At 39.3% G+C, this 26,349-nt stretch overlaps 1 protein-coding gene across 2 annotated transcripts; it reads left to right on the top strand.

Moving 5' to 3' along the window:
- Nucleotides 1-1,166: 1,166 nt before the first annotated feature.
- LOC143382748 (serpin B13-like) lies at nucleotides 1,167-14,149 on the top strand. 2 transcript variants are annotated; one of them, XM_076836957.1, is made up of 7 exons: nucleotides 1,167-1,331; nucleotides 1,854-1,910; nucleotides 8,218-8,346; nucleotides 8,715-8,832; nucleotides 10,190-10,332; nucleotides 10,538-10,693; nucleotides 12,006-14,149. In XM_076836957.1, the coding sequence occupies exons 1-7, from the start codon at nucleotides 1,167-1,169 to the stop codon at nucleotides 12,408-12,410; spliced, it is 1,173 nt and encodes a 390-aa protein (XP_076693072.1). In that variant the 3' UTR covers nucleotides 12,411-14,149. The 2 variants fall into 2 exon arrangements, with proteins under 2 accessions (XP_076693072.1, XP_076693071.1); XM_076836956.1 differs by having other exon boundaries at nucleotides 1,854-1,976.
- Nucleotides 14,150-26,349: the final 12,200 nt, after the last annotated feature.

The raw sequence follows: 26,349 nt of genomic DNA, 5'->3' as shown, positions 1-26,349 counted from the left end.
CATCTTGTTTAACCTAAATTAATTCATTTTATTTCTAAGTAAAACCTATGAGGAATTCCTATGGAGACCTGAGAGGTTGATATTGAAGATATAACAGTTTTCATAGGATGCCTTAGCAGAGGTAAACCTCTCAGCTTCCCAAAATATGTGCATTAATTTATTTTGCATTTATTTTATTCTTGTTTTCGGATTCTTCTTAAAGCCTTTGTTAAATAGTTATGAAGTTGCTGGTGATTAAGAAAATGTAAAAAAAAAAAAAAGCATGTTCTACTTTTCTATTTAAGAAATATTAGTTGATCTTTAGAAATCATTATTATTTTTTTGTGCTGGGCATGGTGGTGCATGCATAATCCCATACTCAGGAGGCTGAGGCAGGAGGATCCCAAGTTTGAGCCCAGCCTGGGAAACTTAGCAAGACCTTGTCTCAAAAAAAAATAAAAAATAAAAAGGGCAGAGCACCCTGGGATTCAATCCCCAGTTCTAAAAAAAATAAGTGAGATAACAAAAGTAATATTTACCAAACAAGCCTGAAACTACACAGAAAAAAAATCAAATAAAAAAAGAAAGCTTCCCCACTCCACCTAATAATCCGCTCCTAGAGATGTTTCATTGACCTTCAGTGAAAATTTTACCCAGAGTCAAGTTTTCCTGGAGCTGGGGGTTGGAGTGTAAGAGGTTGCTGTTCTCTGGGCTGGATTCTGGCTCAGTTGAGAGACAGACAGCACCAGCTACAGGCAGGAGTCCTGGCTTCCTTGTGGTCCAGGCTGCTTGGACTTGAGGCCAGTGGGGATTCTTCTGCCTCCTGGACCCTGTGTGGCTGCACAGGCTGGACCTGGGAGGACAGAGCTGGGTCTGCCTGCAGAAGCCAAGCAGGAGGAGGAGGCGGTGGGAGGCAGAGCAGGCAGGTTCTGACAGAGAACAAGACAGAATTAAACCATTAAGGCGTTAACTGCCAGCTACTAGATGGTGTCAGACTCCAGGTGACTCACATCTCCCATCAGGAGAGGCCAACAGAAGGGTAAGAAGTAGCCAGCCATGACCTGGACCCAGAGGGTGAAAATCCCCATTTTTCTGGGTCAACGCAGGGAGAGCTCCCGTGGCACCCAGCAGTTCAATCCACTGACTGCGCTGTTGCTCTCCTAGATCTCACGGAAACCAAAACCGCCATGGAGTCACTCAGTGCCGCAAACATTCATCTGGGGCTTGATCTTCTCAAAGAAATGAGGAAAACAAACGATGGCAACATCTTCTTTTCCCCCGTGGGCATCTCAACTGCCATTGGCATGCTCCTCCTGGGGACACGAGGAGCCACAGCCTCCCAGTTACAGAAGGTAGGGGCTGCCTTTGCTTTCCACGCACAGGTTGTGTCTGGGGACCAGCCTTTGAGAATCACCTTGAAAACACGCTCATCTCGAGCTGTAAGCCAGGAGCGAAGCCTGCGAAGACAGGGAGGAATTTCAGGTCCGTCAGGGAAGTTCTCTGCCCTCTCCAAATGCCATCACGCCATCTGCTCCTTGATGCTTGACATTCCTTTGGGTGGGGGCTGCGTGAGTGGCCTGTCCAAGTCACTACTCTCATGATTAAAGATAGAACCTGAAAAGCAAAAAACTTTTGGGAGAAGTGACATCATCACCACCTGACATAAATGATACCAAAGACGAATGCATGGATGAATACGTGCAAAGGCTGCTCTGAAGGGGTCAGGGGCAACCTAGACCTTCTTATGACCTTAGCAAGGGGATAAATGTCACCCGTATCCATGGAGGCCTTTTAAACGAGCATCCACTTTCCCCTGACTGATTGTTTGTGAGGTTTTCTCTGTTCTGACCACTGCAACATTTTTTCCCTATCAGGTATTTTATACTGAAAAAGACACAGAAATCTCCAGAAAAGAAGTCGAAGAAGAAGAGGTGGGACACATGCTTTATAATCGTCAGTTTGGTTACTTATTAGGTGTGGGATCACTGGGGAAAAAGGCCTGGGAAAAGCATGAAAGAGGAAACATTTCACACTTATTATTATCAAGCAATAATAATAATCAGTGTAGGTAAATGATATTGCTAGCTGTATTCATCCATTTTCTGTGGTTATAACAAAATACCTGAGGCTGAATATGTTATAAAGAAAGGAATTTCTTTATTTAGCTCACAATTTTAGAAGCTGAAAGTCCACATTGGGTGGCTTCATCTGTTTGGCTTCTAGTGATAAGCCCTTCGATGCATTACAATGAGGTGGATAAGGAGAATAGAAACTGTTGCATGCAGAAAGGACCAAGTTTGCAGGCTGACCTTGCTTCATAACCAACCCACTCTCAAGAGTACTAATTCGCTTTGTGAGACTAGCATTGATCTTTTCTGAGGGCAGTGCCTCACGCAGTCTAACCATTTCTCACTGGGTCTCTTCAGCGTTCCACCACCTCTTAATATCACTGCACTGGGGGCTAAGCCTCCAGCTCGTGAACTCCTAGGGGACAAACCACTTCAGCACTAGATCATACAACAATAATAAACACTTCATATCAAGAAGAAGCATTAATGACCTCCGTCAGCGCTATTGGGCTGAAGAGCCCTCAGAGCAGAATGGATGGGTTTTAGAATTAAACACGTTTGGGTTCAAGTGCTGGTTCAGGCACTTAAGAACTATGCTACTTTGAACAAGTCATTTATCTTCTTTGGCCCTCTGGGTAGTAGCAGTAGAGGATCTGGAAAACACTGCTAACTCACCAGTGGTGGTGGTAGTAGCAGGTGATACTATCAGTAAATTTCATTCATGTTTTGGAATTTCTGATATTTTATTAAAAAAAAATATTAGCACAGGACCATTGCTCTCCTGGAGTCTCCCAGCTTCAGTGTTCTAGCAGGCCTTGCCCAGTCTGCCCAGGTATGGGGAAGGGATGGCGGCCATTGGGCCAGGGATGGTCAGAGCTGTCAGGAAGGGCACGACTGGTCCGGTGGCAGTCGGTAGGCCAGCTCTGTGCCCTCTGAAAATCCCCTCAGATCATCAGCAGCCGGAGCTGTTCATTTCATGATCCCAAAAGGCTAGGTTGACTGTGTGGCTCATTTGCAAGGACAGGGAGTCCGGCTTTCCTCCAGGGTTTGCTCAACAGAGTTGGGTCAGGCGGCTGATAGGCTGTGCACTCAGCTGAGGCCTGCAGTTGTTTCCAGAGCACATTCCCCCCAAGCAGCACAGTCCCTGGAGAGCCTTTATGTCACGTTGCCTTGAGAGATACCCCTCTCCATGGTGAAGGGCTTGGTGGCCGGTGGGAGTCGAATCCCAGGTTGGTGTGGACACAACCCGTACGACCCTGTGAGGCAGCTCTGTCCCTTCTCCAGGATTATTTCGGGAGCCACAGAGGTATGTGGAAGAGTGGAATTGCTGATCGGAAGGATATTAGGACAGGAACACAGAGTGGGGGCCATGGGCTCTGATCTCATGAATAGATGGAGAAACAGATAAGCAAAGTGATTTGCCCAGAGACAGGCTTAACGTGTACCATTTGATTACCACATGAAGTCAGAGTATTCTGAACCTTGCTTTTAAACACTGATGATAAAATCTTAAGACGTATTTACAAAGGCATAGGGAATGATCCAAGTAACACCCTCTAATTCCACCTCCCAGTATAAAAAACAGACTATTACTAAATTCCCTGGTGCCTCCTAAGTACCTTCTCTGAGCACAGCCCCTGGACTCCTGAGAGGGGAGTTCTGCTGCCTTGAATTAGGTGTTCATTATTCCCATATACTAGCTATTTCATTGCGTGTAGCCTTTTTGGTTCATTATTCTTTTGAGTAACTTGTTTTGGGTTCAGCATTATGTTTACAAGATTCGACTATATTAGGTGGATACTTGTAGCCCTAGTTGATTCATTTTCACAGGTCTTTACTGATTCGTTCCACTGATGGGGACTGACTGCCTTCCTTCCTTCTTTCCTTCCTTCCTTCTTACTATAAACGATGCTGAAGTGACCCTTGTCAGCTCCCTGGTTAGCCAGAGTGAGGGTTTGTCTATCCTAAGCTAAGCCGAAGTGGTGCCATTCAAGTGGCTGTTGAACACTTGAAATGCATTTAGTTTGAATTGAGATGAACTCTAGGTGTCAAATACATGTGAGATTTGAAGAGCTTAGTATGAGAAATGAATTATTAATTTATATACGTATCATCTGAAAGTAACATATGATATTTATCATATATTAATATGCAATTAATTTCATATAATTAGTTACATGTAATTGACAATATGCAATTGATACACAATTAGTAATTATATATTAATCAATATATAATTGATATTTTGTACTGTTTTGGAACATTTTTGTCACCTAGGAAAGAAATGCCCAAACCATGAGTAGTCATTCTCCATGCGTCCCCCACCCCATCACCTAATCTCCACCCTGGGCAGTCACTAATCTACTTTCAGTGTTCAATCATTTGCTTATTCGGGACATGTGTTTTTTTTCTTTTTTCTTTTTCTTTTTCATTCCTCCTCTCTAACTATAATTACATATCCTTTGGCCAACATCCCTCTTTCCTTTCCTCCCCTTAAACACCTAAGCCATTCTACTCTCTACTTCTGTGAGAGCAACATATGAGTGAGATCATGCAGCATTTGTCTTTCTGTGTTTGTCTTATTTCACATAATAGTCTCCAGGTTCTTTCATATTGTCATGAGTGACAGAATTTCATTCTTTTTGTAGCTTAATAGTATTTCACTGTGTATATATACCGTGTATTATTTATCCATTCATCTATTTCTTCTTACTTTCAAAAACATGGTTACTAGAGAATTTAAGATTATATATGTGTCTCACATTTGTGGCTTACCCTATATTTCTATTGAATATAATGTGAACCTAAGCAACACAGTGTTTAGTTTTATTAAATATTACCAAATTGTTTGCCAAGGGGATTGTACCATACTTATTCTCCTCATCAGGGTATACACGTTCATTTCATACAATTGTCCATGGAGATTGGGACTTAAAATCCCCCTGACTTTACAATTCCCAGTCATCTGTAACATATATCTATATTATCTGTCTCTACTGGTGTTCATATGACTTTTGCCTTGTTAATTAAGTGAATTATATCAATAGAATTTCTAATGGTAAGGCATTTGTTCAGTTGTGAAATAACCAACTTGGTCATGGTATTTTAAAAATTACACATTGTTGGATTGAACTTGCTAACATTTTGTTAGGAGTTTATAAATGACATCATTTTGCAACATTTTTATTGTATTGTTCTTGTTCAGTTTTGGTATCAAAGTAACACTAGCTTCTTTAAATGTGGATTATTTTCTCTTTTTCTGTTCTCTGAAAAAAATTATATAATTCAGAAATTAATCTAATTTCTTGGGTAGAATTTGAATTAAAACTCTTGTCCTAGTTTTTTTTAATTAGAGAATTTCTTTAATAAGACATATTTTGATTCCCTTCTCATTTTTCTTTTTGTGCATTTTATAGATATTTTCTTTTTTTTAAAGGGTAATATTTTATTGTATGGATACACCACATTTCTTTATTTATTCATTCGTTGATGTATATTTGCATTGTTTCTTTTTTTTATTAATTGCTCCAAACATTACAATGATCTTGACATATTATATATCATACATTTGATTCAAATGGGGTATGAATTCTTAATTTTTCCATGTATACAGATTGCAGGATCACATTGGTTATATTTTCTTTATGGTAATCATTGCAATTACATAATACAACAATCTATTATTTTAAGCTGATAACCAACCACTTAACTTCAACCACATTTAAAACTGTTCCTTTATATCTCTGTCTCTTTCTCCTTTACTGTTTCAATGACACAATTTATCTCTTTTTATATTGTATATTTATCAACAGATTTATGATTCATTTTATGCTTAAAAAATTCCACATCACATTTAAAAGTGGTTTGTGCAGATATATTTTGATGCTATAGGATCTTACGTTTATATATTTACTTTTACCAGGAAACTTTATGTTTTCATATGGTTTGTTGCTCTTTATCATCCTTTCACTTAAACTTGAAAGACTCCACTCTGCATTTCTTATAGGCCAAATCTGATGGTGGTAAAGTCCCCCAGATTTTGTTTATCTGGGAATGTCTTAATTTCTCATTTGTTTTTGAAGGACAGTTTTGCTGGAGATACTATTCTTGGTTGATTTCTTTTAATATCAAACATATCATTCCACTCCTTTGTAGTCTTGAAGGTTTTGCTGAAAAATCCTCTGGTAATTGAATCAAAGCTTCCTTATATGTTACATGTTGCTTTTCTTTGGCTGCCTTCAAGATTCTCCCTTTGTGACTTTTGACAGTTTGGTCATGTTGTGCTGCAGTAGGGATCTCTTTAGCTTCATCTTAGTTGGAGTTTTTAGTTTTTTGTTTTTTTTTTTTTTTTAATTTTCTTTTAGTTGTTGATGGACCTTTATTTTATTCATTTAAGTATATGCAGTGCTGAGAATCGAACCCAGCGCCTCAAACATGCAAGACAAGGTCTCCACCACTGAGCCACAACCCCAGCCCACAGTGGGAGTTTTTTAAGTTTCAAACTTATATATCCATTTGTTTCTTCAGATTTGTGGCCATTATTTCTACCAACAGACTGTGGGAATGTTTCTCTTTTTTTCCTTCTTTGGCTCCCATGATGTGTGTGTTGTTCCACTTAATAAAGTTCCATAAATGCCTCAGGCTCTCTTCACTTTTCTTCATTTTCCCCACCTCTCCTCAGTGCTGGTGATTTTGAATGACCTGTCTTTCAGCTCACAGGCTCTTTATTCTGCCTGATCAAGGCTGCTGTTGAGTTTCCCTAGTGATTTTCTTCAATTCAGTTTTTGTATTCTTCAGTTCCAGCATTTGTTGTTGTTGTTTTTTTTTTTTTTTTTTTTTTTTATCATTTCCATCTCTTTGTCAATATTATCATTTGGTCCATGCACTGTTTTCCTGATTGTGTTTAGTGGCCTCTCTGTGCTCTGTTTTAATTTATTGAGTGTCCTCCTGCTGGTTATTTTGAAAATTCTGTCAGGTAATTCATCTAACTTTTTCTTAAAAAAAAAACAACAACAAAAAAAACAAAACTTTTTTTTTTTTCCAGTTGTAGATGGACACAATCCCTTTATTTTATTTGTTTATTCATGTGTGGTGCTGAGGATTGAACCCAGGGACTCAGGCGGGCGAGGCAAGTGTTCTACCCCTGAGCCACAACCCCAGTCCCATCTATCTCTATATCTTCAAGATCAGTTTTTGGAGATTGTTTCATTGATTGGGTTTTGCTCTCTTGTTTTTTGAATTCCTTACTATCTTTTTTTGGTTTTTGGCATTTGAACAATTAGCCACCTCTCCTATGGTCTGCTTTAGTATATGGTGTACCTCCTTCAGTTAGAGATTCTGGAGACCCTCAAACCTTTTCAGGGGACTTCTCAACCTTGTGACACAATCTGTAAGAGGTTTGTTGTTTTTTTTTTTAGTTGGAGCGCCCTCTGCTGCCTTTCTGTGCTACTGCAGACTCTACTGGCCTTTCTGTTCCCAGGTGCAAACAGGTCATTCACTTCAAAACTAAAATGCCCTCTCTTTGCATCCACTGTGGTTTAAAGCAGACAGATATCACTAAACAGGCAATGAGACCATTCTCCTCTTTGTTCCAGAGATGTACTCGGGGTTAGCTGGCCCTGCCATGGAACACACTTCAGCCCTCAATCAGAAAATGGATGGATCCTGTAGGAAATGTCCAGAAAAGCTGATTGTTCCCCAGAGACAGTGATAAATCTCATTTTAGTTCTGTGTGTAGTTCTGAAAAATGGCTACTTATTCCATCTTATCCACTGTCTGTCTAGAACAGAAATTTCTAAACTCTGGCGGATAAGAATTATCTGGGGGGGGGGATTATCTACTTCTTTTAGGTGCCTGGAGTGTTTTGGGCAGATAAAAACAGTGTATTAAACATAGTAGACAATTACATTTGAGACCAAAAATGCAACCTGAGTCAGAAAAGAAAGACCTGTGGTGTTGGGCTGGTGGACAAAGCCTCTCAGTGGAGCTGAGACTTGTCATGACTTATAGGATCATATGATTCATGTAGAAGCTAACTGACATCTAGGGGCCACAGGAACCCACAGATTGCCCACCTGAGGGGAAGACCCAGTAGCTGAATCCTCTTGAAGGAGAATCTAGGTTTGCCTTTGCCCGGATAACCTATTGAGTTTTTGTCTTGATTTTGAAGATTGAGAAGACAGAAGAGATCCATCACCAATTCCAACAGGTTTTGACTGAAATAAGCAAACTCACTAATGATTATGAACTGAACTTAGCCAACAGGCTATTTGGAGAAAAAACATTCCTCTTCCTTCAAGTAAGTTTTGCTGTGTCCACCACATCTGTGTTAGTTTGAATGGCCAAGTGACCATCAGGACTGTGGGTCCTGGGGGTGTGCCACCTAAGTTGGCTGCTTGGCTCTACCCATATCACTGATGGTCTGTGCCCCAGACATTTATTTTTAACTCTGGCATTCTGAGCATGATCTTTGCCTTAATCCTCTTGCATCTGTATAAAATTGTATGTGGAGGCATTTAAAGTGATTTTCCAGGGAATTCAATGTTTTTTTTTTTTTTTTTTTTAACCTTAATCATCCTACTCAACTGGTACTTTTATTTAGACCTGTTGGTAATTGACAAATTGACTATTAAACTCCTCTCTATATCTTTCCTGTTTTTCCTAAAGAAATACTTAGATTATGTTGAAAAATATTACCATGCATCTCTGGAACCTGTTGATTTTATAAATGAAGCTGATGAAAGTCGAAAGAAGATTAATTCCTGGGTTGAAAGTCAAACAAATGGTAGAGTATGGGTGGGTCGTTGGTCATACAAAGACTTCTTGACTGTCTTCTGTGAGTGAAGCCCTGGGCCTGGTTCTGCATGGGAGCCAGGTGCACACCCTGGGAGGGGCTTGAGATGGATTTTGCAGGGTTGAACAGGCGGGCTGGGCGTAAAGGGGAGGTCACTGCAGATAGTGAAATGGACACAGCAAATGGGGAGACTCAAGGGGAACCGAGGGGACCATAGGAAGCGGCTGTGTGGAGACCCTTGGAGGACTCTTTGCGCATGGCTGTGTATCAGAGTACCATTGGGGTTCCTGGACCTGAGCTCTTGACTGTCTTGAGTATATTCTTTCCTGCATATCAGAACATCTCTGTTTGTGTCTGGGTCCTTAAGTGCAAATGTCACAGAGGGTTCCCTTTCCCTTTGTTAAGGGAGAAACACACAGCCCTCCCATCAAGACCTGTCTCTGCTACCTACAGGTGGGGCCACCTGGGCCTCATCTCCACTTGGGCATCATTCAGGGATGATACAATGCTCAGTCCCATCTACATCAGAGAATTGGATGAATTCCTCTCCCCATTATCCCCTTCTCATTCCCTAGTATGGGTCAAAAACACGAGAAATACTGGAAAGGAAAGTTAATGTGGAGATTCACTTTGGGAAACAATAGCTGATATTTAACATTTTTTATTCCTTTTTTAGGGAGATTGCTGTTATTATAGAATGCTCTTCTTTTTCATGCTTCATTTAAAGAAAGAAACTTAAAATAATCAGAATATAAGGGTCTTTCAAAAGATGGGCTGAACAGTGTTTTTCAGAATGTAGTGTGGGATGGACTGAACCCAGACCCCAAAATATCAGTTCCATTTTTCATAGAATAAGCAATCTCTCAACCTCAGGTGGGAGCCATATTGACAAGGGAAGAACAGTTGCTCACCAAGTACTTATGATGTGCCAGATAGTGTTTGAGGCTTTCTACATATTAAGTCACTGACTCCTTCCAACAACCCTGTGAGGCAGGTTTTATTCCTATTTTACAGATGTGAAAACTGAGGCACAGAGAGCTTAAATAACTTGCCCAAGATTCCTCAGCTGATAAGAGGCAGAACTGGATGCCATCAGAGGCAATCTGACCCCAGAGGCGGGACTCTTAACCATCAACCTCAATTTATCCAGTGGGATAAATAGGCGATGGGCAGAGTGACAACCTCCCCACCGATTCTGCAGCGAACGCATTGTCGGCAAGGCCTTCAGGTGCTGACCTGGCTGAATTTTCAGTAATCAGTCAAGGCTGTCTGCTTCCTATCTGCCACACATACCGTGTTTGATCTGGAAGATGGACCAATCTTTCCTTTTTTTTTTTTCTGTTTGCAGAAAAAATCAAGGACCTGTTTCCAGATGGCTCTCTTAGTAGCTCTACCAAGTTGGTGCTGATAAACACAGTTTATTTTAAAGGACAGTGGGATAGGGAGTTTAATAAAGAAAATACCAAGGAAGAGGAATTTTGGCTGAATAAGGTATGGTTCTTTATTTACGTGATGTGCTTACACATGGAGTAAAAGATCTGAAGTCATATTTGAGCAAACATATACTGATGGCAAATGCCCTTCTGTGACTGATCTTTAGCATCATTATTATCTGATTACTTCAGTGAGCTGGCTTGTTGCCTGTGCCTTTGGTCTAATGACTTTTGACATCCTGTGCTCTGTTAACTTGTTGCAGAATACAAGTAAGTCTGTGTGGATGATGGAACAGCACCATTCTTTCAGTTTCGTTTTCCTGGAAGACTTGCAGGCCAAAATCGTGGGGATTCCGTATAAAAACAATGACCTCAGCATGTTTGTGCTTCTACCCAATGACATAGAGGGTCTGGAGAAGGTAAACCCCTTGGTCCCCACTGTGCTTTCCTTTCCTAAGTTTTTGCTCCCAATACTTGTGCTCCACCAGTCTGGAAGCAGGTGTCTGAGTAGCAGCTGGTGCCTGGCGGTGTACACTAGAGCATTTCTCCCTCTCTGCAGCCACAGCGGAGCTCTGCAGGGGAACACTAAATGGTATCAGGCTCACTGGGAATAACCAGTATTCAGATTTTTTTGGGGTGAGCTAAAATGAACATTTAGGATTCAGGGAGAGTTCTAAAGATTCCCCCACCTTTCCAAGACGTGGATCCTTTTCTTGGAAAAAAAAAATCACACTCATTTATAGCAAATTTTCACCCACTTTGCAGTAAAAACGTGAATGTGGCTAATGTCCTGAGTTCTGGACATCAGGAAGGCTTCGATTCAAATCCCTATTCCTTTAGTAGCTTTCTGACCACTGACCCTTTCTTGAACCTCAATGTTTTCCCAGGCATAAATCAGGCTTCATGGTGCTTACCATGTAGTGTTGTATGATTAGGGAGATGGAGCCTTGAATGGGTAGAGGGTATAGAAAGCACTCAGTAAATGGTAGCTGCTGCATGGTTAAAATACCAAATTTAGTCTGTGCTGTGAAACTTTGCTAGTAGCATTATAAGATGGAAATATTTTGGGAGAGCCAAGTGGCAATATGTATGATTTCTTTAAGAGTATTCATTCTCATATGTCAGGCATGAGAATTACCCTAAGGAAATAATTCACAAGATAAAAATTGCCCTTCTGAGTCAAATCAGTAATTTCAGCATTGAATACATTAGGATACCCAGTTGGAAATTCAAAGTACCTACCGTTTTAAATATTTGCAGTATTAGCATCTATCATAATGCCTGGTACATACTAATGTTTGTAAAGTGAATGAAGAGATGAAATGTATCAGCTTGATGGGAATCTTGTCTAGCAATCTGAAGGTATTTAGGCGAGATATGCAATAGAGTGTAAAACTTAAATTACATAAAGTAGACATTCACTGTGATTGCAACTGTGTAAATATATGTGCACATATATTTATGTGGAGGAATTGGTAAAAAAATGAAATATGTATCAAGTTGCTAGAATAAGACATGACTTATTTTTAATCTTTAAAAATTCATTCAATGGCATTGAATAAATTTAAAGAGAGAAATAGAAATGCCTGCTATATAGTGACAGCAGCAGGGTAAAATGAAGTTTCACTTTTATCTATTACGAAAACCATTAATTTCTGATACAAATCAGTACCTTGCCGTTTTAAATTTTTATCTTGCCAATCTGCTTTCCTCCCCACTCTTAAAAAACAGATTATAGATCAAGTCACTCCTGAGCAATTGATAGAGTGGACCAGGCCGGAGCTTATGGAGGTCAGGAACGTGAACTTGCGCTTGCCCCGGCTGCAGGTGGAGGGCAGTTATGAGCTGGAGCCGGTCCTGGCAGCCCTGGGGCTGCGCGCGGCCTTCAGCGAGAGCAACGCGGACTTCTCCGGGATGTGCGCGCGCTCGGGGCTGCAGGCGCAGAAGTTCCTGCACCGGTCCTTCGTGCAGGTCACCGAGGAAGGCGCGCAGGCCATGGCGGCCACCGGCATAGGTTACATGGTCTCATCGGCCGGGGGCTGTGAGCAAGTCCACTGCGATCACCCCTTCCTGTTCTTCATCAGGCACCGCGGGTCCGACAGTGTCCTCTTCTTTGGCAGATTTTCTTCTCCCTAAGAAAGTCGTGGCCATGACCTTGGAGATCAGGAAGCAGTGCTGGGGCGCCGGTAGGATCCTGGAAACCGTTCGTGCGCTTCCGTCTTGAGCTGCTGGCCTTCCAATCCCAATGTTTAAACTGGTGATTTAATGACGTAATAATGTGTATTTATGACTTTCCTTGAAGGTGAACGTCCTTTTGTTTGTGCCCTGCAGAATGTGAATCAGACCCAAACTTGTTGATACTCCCCGTGGGTTTCCTTTGGAAGTAAATGAACGTCTCGTAAAGTTTTCTGCAACGGTGGGGAGATGGGGGATCTTGGATAAATAGAAAGTGGATTCTTCTTGGGATTTTAGGGTTCTCTTTGATTCCAGTATTTTGGCATATTATACAAGTAAAATTCGACAATCATTCAATGTGTGCATTCCTTTTTCTTTTCAGCAGATATTGTGGTGAACTGCACACAGGGGAAGGAACTTAGAAACACATTAGGGAAATGTAAATTAAAATGCAAAAACCAGAGCAAAATGAAACAATGTTCCAGAGGATTCCCTTGTTTTCACCTTCCAGTCAAACATAATCTACTGTTATGTTCCATAAATATTTTGATATTGGAAATGCTTGTAATAAATTGAGGAGATAGATGTTGTAGTCATCAGTACTTCTACACAGTCATTTTTTTTTTTTTTTTAAAGTTTTGGAACGTAAATACTTGAAAAAACTTTTAGAAGAATACCTGTCCCCATTTATGTATTTCTATTAATTTTTTAGTGAGACATAAGTATTACCCAATGTTTTTTTATTTTCATTTTTATTTTTGTAGCTCTGGGGACTGAACCCAGTTCCTCTTACATAACAGGTAAACACTCTACCATCAAGCAACATCCCTGGTCAACAAATGGTATTTTTTTTCTTTTTTTGGAGCTTCCTTTTAAAAAACTTGGAATCTTTTCTAGTGCTCTTCATTGTAAGCCTGTTTCACTTTTATCAGTTTTTAGTAAGATCATCTTACTGACTTATTTTTCAGCAGTCTTGTTGAACTATAAATTACATACCATAAAATTCATGTACATTGTAAACTACAGCTAACTGATTTTTGGTAAATTCCCCAGAGTTGTGCATCCATCACTCAAATCGAGGTTTGGAAGATCTCCATTACCCCTAAAGCACTTTCCTCATGGCTGTTTCCATTCCCAGCCCCAGACAGTCACTGATTGGATTTCTACATTTATAATTTTTTCCTACATTTCATATAAGTGGAACTATACAATGTACATTTTGTATTTGTCTTCCTTCATTTGCATAGTGTGTTTGAGTTTTATCCTTTTGTAGCAGGTATTGATGCTTTTAAAAATGATTAGTGCATTTTAACTACACAGAATAATGGAGTTCATTGTGGCATGCATCGATTCTTAATGCGTTTTTATTGCTGAATATTGTTCTGTTTTGTAGAAAAGATGCATTTATTTATCTAGACACCAGCTCATGAACCTTGGCTTGGTCCCACTCATTGCCATTATGAGTTATGAACATTTGTGTACAGGTCTTTGTGTGAATGTAGGTTTTTGTTTCTTTTGGGTCTATTCCTAAGGGTGTCACTGCAGGGTCATATGATAATTTGTTTAGCTTTAAAGAAACTGTAAACTGTTTTTCAGTGTGTGTATAGCTTTACATCCCTCCAGTAATGTATGAAGTTCTAGTGTCTCTCCATCCCTGCCAACATCAGTGTTTTCATGATTACAGTCCTTCTAGTGGGTGAAGGTGGTATTGATTGACATTTCCATGATTAATTAAGTTTACCATTTTTATGTTAGTTATTGGCCAGTTGTATGCCTTCTTATATTCTAATCATTTGCTTATTTTAAAATTAAGTAATTTGTCTTCTTCCTGTATTATTGAATTAAAGACATTTTATATACTTTGGCTATAAGTCCTTTATCAAATCTGTGATGTATAAATATTTCTTCACAGTCTGTGGTTTCTTTTAGTTTTAATATTAAATTAAATTAAAATTTTAAATTAAATGTTATTTTTTATATTATTTAAAAAATATAAATAATATTTTATTTATAATAATAATAATAGTTTTTAAAGATATAATTTACATATCACAAAATTTCTACATTTAAAGTGCACAATTCAGTGGTTTTGGTACATTCACAGAGTCATGCAGTAGACACATTTGTTATCTAATTTTAAAACATTTCTAACCCTCCACAAAGAAACTCCATCTCTACTAACCATGATTCCCAGTTCCTCCCTGCTTCAACTCATGGAAATCATGATTCTACTGTCCATTTCTCTGGATTTGCCTATTCTGGACATGTTATATTAATGTCATAATGTTTCATTTAGCACAGTACATTCAAAGTCCATCTAAGATGTAGTATAACTCAATATGTCATTCTTTTACAATTTTATTAATTTTTAGATGTTGATGGATCTTTATTTTATTCATTTATTTATATATGGTGCTAAGAATCAAACCCAGTGCCTCACACTTGCTGGGCAAGTGCTCTACCACTGAGCCACATCTCCATCCCAATATGTCATTTTTTGCTGTTGCTAATATTTAATTGTGTAGATATGTCAGATTGTGTGTATTTGATCATCGGTTGATAAACATTTGTGTTTGACTTTTTGGCTCTTAAGAATAATACTACTAAGAATACTTTGTGTATAACTTTTTGTAAGAATGTATACACTTAGGAGTGGAATTGCTGGGTAATAGGGTATTTTTATGTGTTTCATTCTGAGGAGCTGCCAAATTGCTTCCAGTGTAGCTTCAACTTTTTACAACCCCAGGGCAATGTATCAGCACTCCAGTTGCTCTGCATATTTTTCTCCCTTCTCTTCCTTTTTCCTTCCCTTTGCCTTCCCTTACTTCTCCTTCCTTCCCCTCTTCTCTCATCCCTTCCCCTTCTCTCTCCCTCCCCCACCCCCCCTCTGGAGAGATTTATTATATTTATAAACTAACTTAGGGAGATCAGATGTATTTCTGGTTTTGAGTTTTTCTGTCCTGGAGCATAGTACGTCTCTTCATCTTTGTCTACTTTTATGTCTTTCAGGAATATTTTCTGATTTTTCTCATATAGCTTTTGGATGTTCCCTTTTGAGCCTATACCTGGGCATTTTTTCCTTTTTACTATCATAAATGGCATCTTCCATTTCTATGTACAGTGAACTGAAGAATGAATTTGTTTTATGGTTGATTCCAGATCTTTTTTTTGATAATTTTGACGATTAAATTTCTGGTCTCTTGTGGGCTGAAGATTTGGAATTCATGGAAATCTGTCAAGGTGAGTTCTGAAAACCTTCTCCAGTCTGTTCCTAGTGTGACTACCCAGTACCACAGCAGCCCCTCTATGAACCCCAGCACCTTGGTCCCAAGCAGCATGATTACTACAAAGAATGGAGTGTTTTTGAAAGATACCTTTTCCATGCATTTAGGTAGGTGTGTAAACAAAGCCTGGTGGCACACACCTGTGATCCCAGTGACTGGGGAGGGTGAGGAAGTAGGATTACAGGTTTGAAGACAGTGCCAGCAACTTAACAAAGCTCTGTCTCAAACAAAGAAACAATCACAAAATAACAGAAAAGAGGGCTGAGGATGTAGTTCAGTGGTAAAGCATCCCTGAGTTGAATCCCCAGTACCAAAATAAGCCAGAAGGGGTTTGCAATCTGCTCTGTGGAAGAAAAACAGGTGGTTCTGGAAAGATGAAGGATCCAGGTGAAAGGGTTTTCACAGCCAGGTTGTGACAATCCAGTCACCTAAATACCTATGGTTAGTTAAAACAGGATGTGTCTAAAGACCATGTGTTATTGTTGGTGTGAATGCAGATGGGTGCAGTCATTGTAGAAAACGGCATGGAGGCTCTGCAGAGATAAAAAATGGTACTACTGTGGGACCCAGCAGCTCCTCTTTGGGGTATAAACTGAGGGGAATGAAATTACCACCTTCTGAAGATCCCTGCACTCCCATGTTCATGGCAACCTCAGATGAGCACCTCTTCCCAGCCCATTTAGAAAGGCAGGGAGGAGAGAGGAGTGATCCATCGGAGCTGTTAGTAATAAGCCTTTAGGAAGCACAGGGACGCAAAACGCAATAGGGATGGGCCAGCAAGTACACAGACACCGAGGGCTGTTGCCAACCACAGCTCCAGTCCAGGCCTTTATTGGCATTTTCCCACCAGCCACAGACATGGGGCCTCTCCAGTCCATATCCCCAAGGTCTCTTTCACTGGGCTTACAAGTGGATCTGGGCATCTTTGTGAGTGGTAAAAGGTTGATATTAGAAAAAAGCCAGGCGATACAGTTGGGTAACATGCTATTTGGCAAAAGCAGAGGGGCTTCTGCTTAAACCCAATCTGAGTGCTAACCGGTGCTAATCTGGTAAACTGCCAATCATAGTACACAAGGTCCTCAACTGGTCACATGGCCCATGCCTGCCCAATCATGGTACCCATTCAGCCACATAATTTGCCCAGGGGTGTGGAAATGGGTCCTGGAACTTCATGTAGAGATGAGAGAGAAGCTGTCTTTCCTTGAGGTAATAAAAGGAGAAAATCTCAGAATTAAAGCTTAAGAAAAATTTCAATGTGAATTATGGTTTCCAAATAAATCTCTTGTTCTCATTTGAGAGATATATGAATTAATAATTCAAATTTGTTTCAAAATAGTTAAGCTTGGTAAGAATTCAGTGCAGTTGATCACATTATATGCCTCAGAATGTATTTAGAAATGAACACAAACTCATCTGAATGAGCTCTGAGCTCCAAGAATAGATTTAGGTGGGAGAAAAAGACCCACATGACTGAGAATCAGTTATTCATTTCTGCAGTCAGTTGGGACAATGGAGTTCTGACTTCTATGGTGATGAATCAGATTGATACAAGTATTTGGGTCAGATGTAAACTACTGCCTATGTTACATTCTTTCGAAGCTCTCGCCTTCTGAGAAGAGGGCAGAGTGGCTGAAGGACTGGGTCGTTGTTGTGGGTAATGACAGAGATCTGACAGGGAGATGCTTCTGAGTGAGGATTCTGAAATCAGCTTACCTGAATTTGACTGCCAGTTCTACCACATATTAGCTGTGTGACTTTGAGCAACCATACTACCTTCTCTATCACAATTCCACATCTGTAAAACACAGTGATTACCCAATAAAATAGTAACTTACTGACCTGTTTTGGAGGTTAAATAAAACTTTTTTTGTGCTTAAGAAATTGCCTAATATTTAATAAATGCTCAATAAATATGAACTGCTGGTTTTTCTCCTTCCCTCTATTCTTTCTTGACATCTTCTTGATCTTCATTCCCCTATTATTGTTTATAGTAGTTGAATATAATAGTTCCATCAGTTTATGTCCCAGCAGGGAAGAATTGGCATATTTAACTGGGATTTTCAACAAGAACTATACCTTTTATTTGGTATTATTTTAGATTTACAGGAAAGTTGCAAAGATACTACCGTGGATTTCCAATTTCTGTTTTCCCTAAGTACTATGGTACACTTGGAAAATCTAAGAAACCAACATTGGTGCATCACTGTGGCAAGCAGAATTCCAAGATGGTGCCTAAGATTGAAGGGCCCTGGTGTCCACACACTTTCTCCTGGTTATCTAATCAAATTCTAATGTAGGTGTTGCTGGGAAGGGACTTTGTGAAAGTCAAGAAGATCCTTGGTCAAATGACCTTAAGATGGGGAAATTGTCAGAGTGGGCCTGGCCTAATCACGGGAGACCTTTTAGTCTTGGTCAATATATCAAGAGGCTGGGAAGTCAGAGAGATGCAGTACCTGAGAGGGATCTGGCAAGAGTGAAATTCTCTTATCCAACTTTAAAGGTGGAAGCTGCCCTGAAGCAAGACTCTGAGGGCAGCCTCCAGTTCTGGGAGATCTGCTGTTGGCAGCCAACAAGGAAACCAAAACCTCTTTACTGCAACTGCAGAAAATGGACCCCAAGGAGCCTGGAGTGTGTTCTTCCCCAGGCCTCTAGAGGGAGCACAGTTCCCGAATGTCCAGATTTCAGCTGAGCAAGGCAAAGGGCAGAGAACTTGGTTGCAATGTGCCTGGACTTCAGACCTGTAGAACTGTGGGCTAGAAAAAGCATGGTGATTTCTTACGTAATGATAGGGAACTATAGCTATCACATTTCGTTGCACTGCAGACTTCATTCTGACGTTACCTTTGTTTTCCTCATGAATGTGCCTTTCTGTTGTAAGATGCAGGTCAAGATGCAACAACATATTAAGTTATCATGGGTTAGGTTCCTCCGGTCTGTGACAGTTTCTCCAACTCCTTGTTTTTCATGACCTTGGAATTTTGAGAGATACTATTTTGAATGTGTCTGATTAACTTTCTCAAGATTAATGGAAAATTTGTAAGAAATTTGTAAGAAACTGCCCAGGTATCCTCCAAAGGGGACATTGTATCATTTTCCATTCCTAGCAGCAATGTACATCTTCACAAGGTTGAATCTGGTCAACCTTTGCCATCATGCTGGAATTCTCAGCAAAATTCTAACTTTTACATTTCCTATAAGACTAATTATTTTGAACATATTTTCACATACTTATTAACATGTGTATCTTTTGTGAAGTGTCTGTTAAAATCATTACCCATTTAAAAATTACATCATCTTATTATTAACTTTTCATTTTTTTAAAAAAGTGTATTCTGAAGGAGTACAAGTAGCTAACAATGATAAAATGTCTGACATTTTTAGCCCTCAGGAAAATGCAAATCAAAACTATGTCAAGATTCCATCTCACTCTGGGCATGTTTATCATGTTGTCTGTGTGTCTACCCATCTAACTGTATGGATCTGTGGTAGTAGAGTTCCTACCCTGTGGACTTATAGTGTCCCTGAAATTTTCTAGTACCTCACTGTTAGGGGGAGAGAGATAATAACAACAATCAATGCAAACTATAAACAGAAATGACGTAATCCGTTATTGTCTGCAGTAAAAAGAGTAAGGCTTTACAATTTTGAAGGGTAAACTGGGAGAGAACAGAAGTGAGGTAGGAGGTGATAATTATGAGACAGGAGGAGAGAAAATAGAAGCAAAACATTAAAAGAAGAGTGAAAGTGAGAACAATAGAAATTGGCTCTTAGCAGAAGAAAAGAAAGAGAATCGAGAAACAGAAAGGTGAGAGAAAAAAGGTATAAAATAAAAACTTTAAAAAATAAAATTGAAAGAATACAAAATAAAATGAAATGGACTCATTAAGCCTCCTAGTTCTCAAAATACGAATCCATGAAAAATAACTGCCTTCAAAAAATGCTGGAAATGAGAATAAAGAGACAAAAATGAATTTGTACAAGTGTTCATGAACTATCAGGTCACAATTGAACAGAGAAAATAAAAAGAAAGAATAATCTCCATGGAAAGCTTAAGACTTGTTTTCATTGGATTCAAAGGATTCTTGACTTCCCTTCTTAGCAGTTAGTTGGGGTTGCTTCAGTGTGCAAGGAAATCCTGTAGGTGGAGCTCCTGGAGGCAGGGCTTAGGCTTAGGTAGGCTCCAGACTCTTTGCTGAATGCCAGTTGGCCTGGAGATTTTAAAATCATTCTACCTCCAACACGCAGTACTTGCTGGTTCACACTGGAAGACTGTGACCAGGGATCTCTCCGGGGTTCCACTAGTGTGGTGGAGGAGCCAATCCTAAGTCCCTCTGTCACCTGAAGACCCCACATTTTCTGGTCTCTTGGGTTCAGTCTCCAAACTCAATTTCTCCCACTTCCAAATTTTCGAATTCAGGCCAGGTTCATCTCTCCCAGCCAGCTGGTCCTGCAAGCAACTGGATTAGAGAGATGGGGAGAGCCAGGTGAGTTTCCCCCACCAGTATTCCCCTGTGTAAACCTCTCTCCCTGTTTGATTTTCTCCTGGTCTCTTAGGCACACTCTATGTCATGCAGTGTGGGTGTACCAGGTCTGTATTTAGGACTAAGCCCTGGCTTGCTCCCCAGCCTCTGAGCTGGAGCTGCAAAATGTTTCTTTCTTCAGTCCTCTGCACACAGCTGGGACAGATATGGCTTCTTTTCTGCACAATGATACTATGTTCCAAGCCTTTCAGGTTAGTCTGGCAGTGTTTTTCATCTCTGAATTCTCTGAATCCAGGCATGCCTCAGGCCTCCCAAAAAACGTGGGTTCCTTTAATTTTCTCATCCCTCCACTTTGTTCATGGGGTACCACTCTGGCTGGTGGTTTCAGTGGAGGTGGCAGTGGTGGAGGCCCTGGAGATTTCTTCCTTATTATATGAAACCTCCCAAGTCCCCAATCTGCTTTGAATGTCCAGAATTAATTTTGAATAAAGTACTCCCACCTTTTTTTCACCCACCTTGCTGAGAAGCTGCCTATCTGCTTACTTGGTTTGACACCATGCAGTGTCCCAGAAAGTGACCTCTATTCTACCCTCTTAAAATCCTTCTGAGCAAGAGTTCTTTGTGAGATACATGAATACATTTTTGTAGTGTTTTTTGAAAGGCAGTTTTAAATTTTGATGAGATCCAATACATTAACTTTTTATTTTATGGTTTCTATTTTGTCAAATCCTAAGAAAACTTTGCCAGTTTCAATTGTGCTATGATCTGTATTTTTTTTTGTAGAGTTTTTATGGTTTCAGGTTTGTATTTAGTCCTATGATTGATTTATTCTGAATTATTTTTTTGTAAAGTAAGGGTTGGAGTTACCCATTTTTCATATTTTTTTGGCATGATTAATTGCAGAAACTTCTTACCTTATTGAGTTAATTACCTTGGACACTTTGTGGGAGTAAATACATGGGCCTATTTCTGGATTGTCTACTTTCCTTCTCATCTTTATGATTATTTCAACTCCCCATGATCCCTGATAATGGTCCTTGTGCTGAAGTTTAATTTGTCTTGTATCACTGTATCCACTCAAGTTTCCATTGATTAGGATTGGCATAGTATCTATTTTTTTACATTTTTATTTTTAACTTAAATGTGTCGTTTATTCAAAATAAATTTTAAAATACACAGCTTATAGTTGGATGTTGTGATCTCTCCATGGAGGATAGATGGGTCCCATCTACTCAGAATCAGTCAGCTGCTGTGACTGGTGATGCTGCACACACACCAGGACAGTAAGAAGGGCTGCTACTTGATAAATGAGACTTTCTCTGGAGCTCAGGACAGGCTCCCTAGTGGGCTTGAGGGAGCCAGGAAGGGTCAACTGATTTTGGCTTTTATTGTGATTAGGATTGGTCCCAGAGTGAGGGTGTCAGAGACCGCTGGGCTTGCCTGGTTTGAACTTCCCATAGGTGCCATGGGAGGGAGCTCTGGGGCTTTCTTACCAGCCAGATGGGGCTCAAAGGAAAGGAAGGAGGGTAGAATTTTACCCTGTTTGCAGTCAAACATCAAACACGGGCCAGATTTTATTGCACTGGGCCCTGCTCTGTAATGCAGTCTGAGGAGGTATCTTTTAAATGGTGTTTAAATCATTAACATTTACTGTGGTCGTTGTGGTTGGGGTTAAAGCTACCATATTGCCATATATTTCCTGCTAGTTTCAACTGTTCATTGTTCTTCTTTTCCTGACTTCTTTCTGATTATTTTTAGTATTTCATTTTATCTCCCCTTTTGACATATTTATGGTTGCTTTAGAGTTTAAAATATGCATATATACAACAATTGTCACTATTATGTATAATTATAGTACACCAATAAAATGTTTATTTAGTTTAGTACAGGTTACCTTTAAATAGTATTACACAAGTAACTTTTAATGTGACCACCTTATGGCAGTGTGCTTCCATTTTATCCCTGGGTCCTTGGTGCTATGGTAGTTATCGATTTTATTTTTATAATTCTTATAAATTCCATAGTATGTCACTAATCTTTTGCTTTAAAGAGTTGATTATCTTTGAAAAATAAGCAAGTGTTTTTTATGTTTACCTACATATTTACTATTTTGGTCACTCTTCATTGTTTTGTGTAGATTTAAATTTCTATTTAGCTATCACTTTTTCTACTGTCTGTAGAAGTTTTAGGGGGAATTCACATAACTCTTGATCAGCAGTATGCAGGCAGCCTGGCCATTCAGGGTAAACGTGGTGAACTCACAGGGCTACACCATTTCAGGCTTCTTATGTTGTTTGAGGCTCCAAATTTCTGAATGGAAACATGAGACAGAAAGTAGATCATGAAGTTTAAACCTGTGCTCTTCAGTAGAGTAGACACCAGCCCAATGTGCTACACTGTTTAAAATGAATTAAAATGAAGCATTGGGTTCCTGTGTTAGGTATCTATTGGTACCTAAAAGTTGCTGTGAATGTAGCAGCTGAATGTGATAGAGTTGTGACTTCATGTCTCCTGTGGGTCAGGATCTGAGCAACCTGGCTACATGCTTCTGGCTTAGGGTCTCTCCCAAGGCCATGAGAAGCTGTCTTCAGGGCTGCTGTGACCTCAAGGCTCAACCAGAGCTGGACAGTTTACCTCCATGCTCACTCCTGCACCATTGTATTCCTGTCTCAAGATGAATCATCAACATTTTATTTTATTTTGTTCTTTTCATTTTTTAAAATTTTAATTTGTTATAGAGCACAATTTTTCATATCTCTGGTTGTACATATTAATTTTATTTTTTGTGGTGTTCTAGTTTATTTGTTCTAAGAAGAAATAGATACTGAAGTGTGGCAAGGTTTCTTAAAGGAAGTCATGACCAATAGAATGTTAGAAGGCACATCAGAGCTCATTGATTCAATTTCTTATCTAAACAATGAGAAACAGAAGCCAAGGAGACTAACAGTACACCAGGAAAGCTCCACAATTATGATAACACTATCCAATTTTCATCTTTGTTCGCATAACTGCCATTCTTTCTAGCCCTTAAATCTCCCTGACTTTCCTCCATGTGTTAACTACTGAGTGAATCCTCTGCTGGTTTGCTCTCGTCTGGCAGGTTAATGTAACAAGTAGTCTTGTTAGTTAAACTCATGCCAAATCTGCCCTGGACTCACTGAATTCACCCTGGACAGGATTTCTCCAGACCCATGTGGGTAATACTCTCAGAGGACACAGATCAGTCTTTCAGTCCTGGAGGGCGTGGGAATGCATTCCCAGAGGGACCCCTGAGGCCAGGCTTTGTTTGCCCACCTCTGGTGTCCTGGTCACACATCAGTGTCACCAAGCTGACCATCTTGTATTGCTTACATTGGTCCCCTGAGCAGTAGGAGTTTTGGGCAGTTGACATGGCTTATGAGAAGCCATAGAGTAAACATTGGTAAAATCAGGGAAGCCTGTGTGCGGTGGCTCTCGCAGAGCTGGATGTGGCACAGCAATCCAGGGAGTGAATAGGATGACTACCTGTGTTAGGGAATTGACTTCACCCAAAGGAAAAACAAGCTTCTATCTTTAGGATTCGGGTAGTTTTGGAATCTGGAGTCAGGTACCCCTGAAGTCAGACTCTTAAGTCTTTTCCTGGACATAGGGGCATTATCTTTTCTGATGCTTCCATTTCAAGGAAGTGGTTCCCAGATCCTTAAGAAAGACATTCCTTGGCCATTAAACTCACAAAAGATCTGTTCAGTCTTCAAAAAGATTTATCTACATTTTGAAGAAGGAGGAGAATATTTAGAAATACAAAATTTCTAAGCAAATACTCTTAAAAATACATGGTTATTTTCAACATGGAGAATTTTTCCTTACAAAGAAGACATTGACATGGGTTATCATTTGACAGCACCGCCATTAGCCACAACCTGGTTATCATAACTGTCATATTTCACTCCAAAATTTATGTAAAACAATGTGGACGTTAATATATTTTCAATTTCTCATTTTCTTTCAAATCATTCATTGTTTACTTTATCATTATTTATTACCTTGAATTAGATTTACCAGGCTTTTGGAAATAGTAGTTGCCAAAACCACATACTAGAAATACAGTGTAATAGTGAATCTTTGTAGTAGTAATCTGGTATAATTACAGAGTATTCTGCTTTGTCTAATGAGTCATATCTTATTCCAGGAGCAGTATTTTTATCATAATCTACATTCCTAGAGACTTGGAAAATATTAATATTTATTTTTATTTATTTATTTTTATGTGGTGCTTAGGATCAAGCCCAGTGTCTCATGCATGTGAGGCAAGCACTCAACCACTGAGCCACAACCCCAGCCCCTTAATATTTTTTTTTAGTTGTAGTTGGACACAATACCTTTATTTTTATTTGTTTTTTTTATGTGGTGCTGAGGATTGAACCCAGGGCCTCAGACTTGGTATATATTAATGCAAATATGATATTCTTTAAAAGCCAGACCTTGATTTATAAGTAAAACTAAAGAATCAGAATCAGTTGATTTCTTAAAAATATATATTTTATTAATATATTGAATAGGAGATATACTTAAAACACAAAAGGTGAAAAGGGTTTATAGTTCAAAGTGTCTCTGTCCCCAGTGTCACCAAGCCACTGGGATACCCTCCCTCCGCAAAACACATGGTCTAACCTCTTACAGATTCCTCCAGAGACAAGCTACAGGTTTAGTAAAATCATGTGTGCACAGTTTACTATTATTATTTTTTCTCAAAAAACACAAATGGTACCACACTCTATACACTGACCTGCCCTTTTCCTTTTTACTAATTCATTGTCAGAGATTGTCAAAAATAGCAATAATATTAGATTTCTTTTTTACCCTTTGGATTCAATGCTTTCATTGTTTCCTATTTAACATAATTTTGGATTTGAAATTTAGATAGCTATATTTTATGTATCTAACAAATTTTAATATGTTAAAGAATCAGTCTCCTGTTTTGATTCTATTAAGAATCCTCATAATGCTCATATATTTAATTTTGTCATGTAATGTTCCAGGTGCTGTGCATGCTGTCCAGCCAAGTGCTCTCTGGTGATGGGGTCTGATAATGGACCTGTTCAGCGGTTGCATGGTGCAACATGATACCTGTCAATCACACGTGGGTGTTGAGAATGTGATATGTGACTAGTGAGATGAAGAAACTGTACATTTAATTTTGTTTAATGTTAATTTTAAATAGCTGCTGTGACTAATAATTATTGTATTGTTCAATGCAGGTCTTAGAAATTTCTCCCTGAAATCTGTTAACATGGTCTGTTATATTAAAATTTTATTTTAATGTGCACAGTTAGAATAACTCCATTTAGTCATAAAGTAGAGCTCTAGCATTTTCTTGAGCTGGGAGCTTAGCTCAGAGGTAGAACATTTCGATTTTATTGATCCCCAGAACTGTTAAAAAAAACACAAAAAGAAAACAAATAAAAAACCTCCAAAGCTAACAGCCAAATAATAAATAAAATTTTCTTGATTTAAAGAAATACAAAATGAATATCTATAGAAGTTTATCTGCCTACAACTTTAGACTCAGCCTGCCTGAGCTTGTTTTGAATTTTTCTTTCTCTATGACTAATATATTTCTGACCTATTTCTTAGGTGTGGTTGATCACTTGTACTTTGTTGGAAAGAAAAAAAAGGTAAAGGAACAAATAATTTGAGCAGGCCATTACTTTATTGCTAATTGATTTAGTAGAATCACAGAATTTAGAAATATAAGAAGGGTCCCAGATATCACCTCAACTGAAGGAAAACTGAAGGAAAAGTGGGTGTCTAGGTTGATGAGTTTGAAGAGAAAGTGTGATTTGCTTTGGTTCATCCAAAACAGGACAGAAGCAATCGTGTCCAATTTAGAAGATGAGGTATGGATTGCTTTAATCTTCACATTGAACGTTTTGTTCTCCAAGGAAATTTTTATAAGAAAAAAAAAAAAGAAGAAGAAGACTGGTTCATATGTGTGTGCAGAAAGAGAGAAAAAGAGAGGCTCCTACAACCATCGCATTCTTAGTGGGGACTCTGAGGCTGAAAAGAAAATGAAGATATAAAGGACGTGTTGTTTCCAGCCTCAGTTTACCTTTTGCTCTGTGACTGGTCCTCATAAGAGAGACAGAAGTGTCCTGC

Source organism: Callospermophilus lateralis, chromosome 17 (genome assembly GCF_048772815.1).
Source record: "Callospermophilus lateralis isolate mCalLat2 chromosome 17, mCalLat2.hap1, whole genome shotgun sequence".
In the NCBI taxonomy this organism is placed as follows: Eukaryota; Metazoa; Chordata; class Mammalia; order Rodentia; family Sciuridae; genus Callospermophilus; species Callospermophilus lateralis.
Note: the sequence above shows the minus strand (reverse complement) of the source record. Positions and strands in the feature narration are given on the sequence as shown.